Below are 6,265 nucleotides of genomic sequence, written 5' to 3'. Positions count from 1 at the left end.
ACATGCCCTCTTGCCAAACTTTTCATTGTATGTAAATCAAGAAAAAGGACAAGCATGTTGAAGAAAATAGCAGGCGATATGAAATTACAAAAAGCACACCATGAAATGTGAATAATTCACAATGATGTGATGTTAGACTGGATTCCCTTTACCCCACCCTACAATTTAGAAATGCTAATATTACCATGCTGCTCTGTGTCTTAAAGTTAAAATGGACTACCCAATGAACTACAGTAATACAAAATGTAACTTGAAACAATTTGCTGCAATTTTGAATTTACAACAAGATTCAGTTTTTATATTTTAAAAAGTGGGAAATACATCATTGCACTTACTCTGCCAAAAAGCACTGAGTTTTGACCTGATCTTCACCTCGGAGATTGACCCGAGGTGATAGTGCCAATCTTTTTTTGTTTGAGTGCAAAGCTGATTTTTAGCCAATACTTAAGTTGTTGCTGCCACCTTTGAAAAGTTCAGTCAGATCAAGGCACCTTAAGGTGCGTTGCATGTAAACCTAAAATAGTGGAAAGATTCAAATAGAGCTTCTGTTTGTGTAAAGTTGTAGCTATTTTAGTAGTTTAGAGCTAATCAGTAATAGTTATTCATGTTTAGATAACTGTAAAATAGGGATAAACTGGTCGTTTTCAGGTTGGCAGGTTGTAACTAGTGTGATGCTGCAAGGATCAGTGTTGGGGCCTCAGCTATTTACAATATATATTAATGACTTGGATTAATGTATCCAAATTTGCTGACGATACAAAGCTAGGTGGGGACAGTAAGCTATAAGGAGAACAGTCTGCAAAAGGATATAGGCAGGTTAAGTAAGGTGGCAGAGTATAATGTGGGGAAATTAGGTTATTCACTTTGGTAGGAAGAATAGAAAAACAAAATATTTTTAAATGGTAAACTTTTAAATGTTGGTGTTCAGAGATTTAGGTGTTCTCATACAAGAAACAAAGTTAGCATGCAGGTACAGCATGCAATTAGGAAGGCAAATGGCATGTTGGCCTTTATTGCAAGGGGGTTGGAGTGCAAGAGTAAGCAAGCCTTGCTACAATTGTACAGGGCTTTGGTGAGACTGCACCTGGAGTACTGTGCAGAGTATTGGTCTCCTTATCTAAGAGATGTACTTGCCTTGGAGGCGGTGCAATGGAGGTTCACTAGACTGATTCCTGGGATGAGTAGAATAGGCCTATACTCTGGAGTTTAGAAGAATGAGAGGTGATCCAATTGAAACAAGATTCTGAGGGCTTGACCAGGTAGCTGCTGAGAAGTTGTTTCCTTGGCTGGCGAGTATAGAACTAGGGGGCATAGTCTCCGGATAAGGGGTCGGCCATTTAAGACTGATCAGGAATTTCTTCACTCAGGGTTGTGAACCTTTGAAATTCTCTACCCCAGAGGGCTGTAGATGCTCAGTCGTGAGTATATTCAAGGCTGAGAGAGATTTTTGGACTCTAGGGGAATCAATGGCTATGGGGGTCGGTGAGAAAGTCAAGTCGAGGTTGAAGATCAGCCATGTTCATATTGAATGGCAGAGCTGGCATGAAGGGTTGTATGGCCTACTTCTGCATCTATTTGTGTTTTATGTTTCTTTTGTAATATTGCTTACTGCAGTGTCACACTGAGCTTAAAACCTACAGAACCGGTTGGCTCAGGGTGATGAGTGTCCTTGGAGTTACTGGCATTAGAAGGCTACAACAAAGTGTGGATGAGGCACCTGAAGACAAAAACAATTCCTTTATGCTTAATTATAGGGTAACTTTGTGCTGTGGACTATGGGGAACTGGATTTGATACTAACCCATTTCACTCGGCGTCAATGCCTTTTAATTTGATACTGGAGTCTTTTCATCCCCCAACTCGTGGTTGAATTTGAACTTCCTGTGGCTCTTGCTGTATTCCGTAGCCCCTCAGTATAAACCAGCATTGTTTGTTGCTGGGAATTAGTTTGTGTTCTCTAGTTTTCAGAAAGTTCAACATGCTGAGCTACTAATGTTGAATTTGACTAGTACAGTGTACGTGCTACATTGAATTGTTTTCTACCTCGCTTTATAGTTGTGTCTTGTTGAATTAGCCACAAAGCTTTTTGAAAACCATATGGTTACTGCCTTTTTCATTGTATCCTTTAGCTATAGTAGTTTTGTCCCCTTCCAAGATTAATATTTTATTAAAAGGCCTTTCCATTGCATTTGCTCCATGGCCTTTTCCTGCAGTGGAGGGGAAGTTGATATCTGACAGTTAGGTTGGAACACTAATTCAGCTATACAGGCAGACTTGTGGTTTTGTGAAAGATCAGCAATCTGCAAAATCTTCAGTTAATTTGGGTTACTGTCACTAACATTTAAAAGTTAATCAGACAATGGCCCAGATTTTGCACTTGTAATGATGGTGAAACTGACAGCAACTTCCGGCGTCTGCACATGCGCAAGTCACGCATGGAATTCCAGAAGTTGCTGTGATTCCTTCCCTGCTCCTCCACCGGGTGTGCTGTTGAAGTCTCTGCAGATGTCAATCTTTAGAAAATCAATTGAACTGATATGAACTTCCCTTTTACACTAATCGCTGTTCAACCTGGAAAAAGTTGAGCCTTGTTAAATGAGGTGTAACTGGGTTTTTAACGGTGTACGAATTCATAACTACTGCTGAACAACCTCTCTGGCCCTGAATATATTTGGAATGTCAAATGTTTCCATTGATTAAAAATGCCATAGGTTTTTAATATAATTGAGGCTTTTTAAAAATATTTCAGCTTCTACCTTAATCCGATGTCTATGTCCCAATCTTTATTTTGCTCTCTCTAAAAGTTATAAAAAGTGAAGGATTATCAGTGCATTTTACTTCCTGGCTTGCTGTCTGAGAATTTTTCCATGTGGTTGGCTGCTGAGCCTGCTTGATGACTTCTGTTGCTGGAGATTCCCTGTACATAGCACCAGAATGAAATTAACGCTAGGAAAGGTGAAATCGACACCACAGAGTTAGCTAGATCTTTGTGGGCAGTTTTCTTAGAGGTCAGCGTTGACTGACTGCAAAATCCGAGCCATTACTTAATCACTCTGATGCAGTGATTTTGGGGGGGACTTCAAGCCAAAAATAGCTGCTAATGCAGAAGACTGCTGTGCATGTTGAGGTTTTGTGACCTACCCCAATAGGCTAATTTACACTGATATCAGTGCCCATAGAGTGCAGTGTAATTCCAGTCTTAAGCCACTGTTTTATTGCTACCAGGTCTCCAGCCCAAATATCAAACACTACTGGCAGAATGTGCTGTTTAACTCTTAAGATAAATAAATGTTCTATTGTGATGTGAAATGATTTCTAGTATTCGGGTGTCAGCTATGGCTTAGTGATGGCACTTCTGCCTCAATCGGGTGGTAATGGGTTCAAGCCCCAAGCTGGAGAGTTGAACACAATCTAGACTGATTGTTCAGTGCACTAGTGAGTGTGCTGTCTCTTGGGTGGATATAAAAGATTCTATGGCACTATTTGAAGAGGAGGGGAGTTCTGGTGTCTTGATTACTTCAACCAACATAAATGATCAGATAATCTGTTTAAGTTATCTCATTGCTGTTTCCCTACATTACAGCAATGACTGGACTAAAGGTGCTACATAAATGCATATTCTTTAATAATGCTGTTGGACAAGGCTATACATAAAGGAGCTGTGTCACAACTGCCAAGCACTAAAGATCAAATGAGTCAGACCATCACAGCTCTTTGACTTTAAGTCTAAGAATGTTCACTGACTGATCCTGTTATTTTGTTTCATTGTAATTTCTTGTATTTTTTTTTAGCTTGGCAGAATGTTCCAATTGTTTCTCTGATTGTTCTCTTGCTCTTTTTATGTTGGTATGATCAGTCAGCATCACCAAGGTCATTGGTTTGCAGTTCTCACTGAAAAATGGATCAATTGCAGAAAGCAATGCTTTAAACACCCAGAAAACACTACAATAAAAATCACTGATTTTGTTAAGTCACAATAAAACAACAGTGGTCTTAATTATAAACAGTAGCATTGAATATGATACACACAACCCACAATCTAATTAAATAATTTATTTGGTCACTAGTAACCAAGAACTGGCAGGGCCACTATTTTAAGGTTAGTACTGTAAAGTATACAATTGATGCAGTGGTGTTATCTCATTGGTTTAGTTTGTGTTTTAATCATGTGCTTCTGATGCTTAATATTTAGACATTCCCAGGAAGCACACGCTCATTTAAACAATGTAAAAGAATCTTTTATAATCTGCATCAGATACAGGTTGTAGTCATTGTCTCCTGTTCCAACAATAAAAATACTTGGAGTTTAGAGTTTAATAGTCTTTCTGAAAAAGGAAACTACATTTAGCAATCTTCTCCACAATGTAATAACAATCTACTTTATGAAGTATTCAAATGAAAGCATCAGAACCAGAACAGTGTGACTTCCCAATGACACAGCCAGATTAATGAAATGGATAAGTGAGGTACAGGAAACTGGTTTATCCGGAGGTTTCCGGAATGCTCGAGCCACCGGCAAAATTCAGGAGTCGGTTCAGTAAGTTTTTTTTCTTTTCATTGCTTTTTTTTCCCCACTAGTCAGGCTCTGCAAGGTCTAACTAAAGCTGTTGCTTAGCTACAGAGACGCTTGCAAGCTACGGCCGACTGTTTAGAAGCTGTTGCTAAGCAACAGGGTTTGTTGCTAGATACGGAGCTCAAAAGCTTCCGTATGTTTTAACATTAGCGCTGGTTTGTCTGGCAGTTTTGATGGGACGGCAACAGCTCGGTCCCGTCGGTGCCGGATATCACAAAGTTTCCTGTAATAGTTTTGAGGAAAACCAGGAATGTAAGTATACAATTAAGGGCAAGATGGTGAAGGGTGTGGATGAATAGAAATCCCTCCTTTTTAATCCACATACTCCCTGATCTATCTCTCATAGGTTCACACAGACTACTTCATTTTACAAGTCAGGCTGCGGAATACTTTCTTTTAAATGACAAGGGCAAGCAAATTTAAAATAAAAACAAAATACTGGAAATACGTCAGGCAGCATCTGTGGAGAGAAACAATGTTTCACGTCAATGACCTTTCAGCAGAGCTGGAAAAAGTTAAGATGTAACAGATTTTAAGCAGGGGGAGGGGAGGAAAGAACAAAAGGGAAGGTGATAGGATGGAAGGCAGGAGAGATTGAATGACAAGGGATGATGGTGATGGGACAAGTAAAGAAACGAGTCAAGAAGAGGTAAATGGGAAAAGCAAACATTAACAGCTGCCATGTGGAAATAATAGGGGCAGAGGTTATGGTCTGAAATTGTTGAATCTATTAGTGAAGCAAATCAGACCACTTGTATCTAATGGAAATACTCAGCCGGTCAGGCAGCATCTGGAGAGAGAAACGGTAACGTTTCAGGTCGATGACCCTTCGTTAGAATTGGCAGTTCTGATGAAGGGGTCATCGACCTGAAACGCTAACTCTCCGCAGACCCTGCCAGACCTAAGTATTTCCAGCATTCGCAGTATTTTGCTTTTGTACCTGTATCTAATGTTTAATGGGACAGAAAATGCTGTTTCCTTTAAGTAACTTGAAACAGCAATCCTGTTTGAGGTGGAAGTCAGACGGTTATAATTCTAACATATTTCACCCAAACAGTTGTTAATTCAGCAGTGTTGGAGGTTCTATAATCCCTCTGTTTATATTGTAGGGTGATTTGAGCAAAACCAGAAGAGCTGGAAAGTCCACACATACAGCAAGCAATAGGTTCAAAATTTTGAACACCTCTTCGATTTCCCCTTGTGCTTCTCGGCTCGAAGGAGAACAATTTAAGCTTCTCTCACCTCACCCCATAACTGAAGTCACTCATCACTGGTATAAGTCTAGTAAATCACCTCTGCTCACTCCAAGGCTTTGACATCCTGCGTGAACTGTGCTGGGCAGAATTGGACATAACACACCAGCTGAGATTCAACCAGTAACTTGATCCAAGGGTCTGCTAATATGGCTCTTGAGCTGGCCTCCAAAAGATGTTTGGGAGCTACTTGGCGAGATTCCTTTCACCTCCCCCACCACCCTATGCTGTGGAAGTGCTGGTCTCCGATTAGCAGCTCTCTCTGCAAGGGTGGGTTACGAATCCATGAGTGCCAGTAGTTCTCCAGTACATCAACCAAATGGCCATTGTGCATATGTGAACCTGAACAGCGAGTGTCAGCGGGTTACTCAATTGGGGAGAGCTTTGCAGCTGAGCCCGATCCTGCCCTTACCTGGTAACCACATACATACACTTCCTGG

The 6,265-nt window shown here is 40.5% G+C and overlaps 1 protein-coding gene across 1 annotated transcript in view; it reads right to left on the bottom strand.

The window, feature by feature from the left end:
• Positions 1-3,654: 3,654 nt before the first annotated feature.
• Positions 3,655-6,265, bottom strand: part of eloal (elongin A, like) — a 124,948-nt gene continuing 122,337 nt past the window's right edge. The window contains exon 11 of the mRNA XM_085996483.1: positions 3,655-3,890. Within this exon, the coding sequence (XP_085852609.1) occupies positions 3,871-3,890 (20 nt within the window). The 3' untranslated portion in view covers positions 3,655-3,870. The remainder of the gene's footprint in view (positions 3,891-6,265) is intronic.

This window comes from Somniosus microcephalus, chromosome 9 (assembly GCF_052327205.1).
Source record: "Somniosus microcephalus isolate GS21.2 chromosome 9, FLI_Smic_1.0, whole genome shotgun sequence".
NCBI lineage: Eukaryota > Metazoa > Chordata > Chondrichthyes > Squaliformes > Somniosidae > Somniosus > Somniosus microcephalus.
Note: the sequence above shows the minus strand (reverse complement) of the source record. Positions and strands in the feature narration are given on the sequence as shown.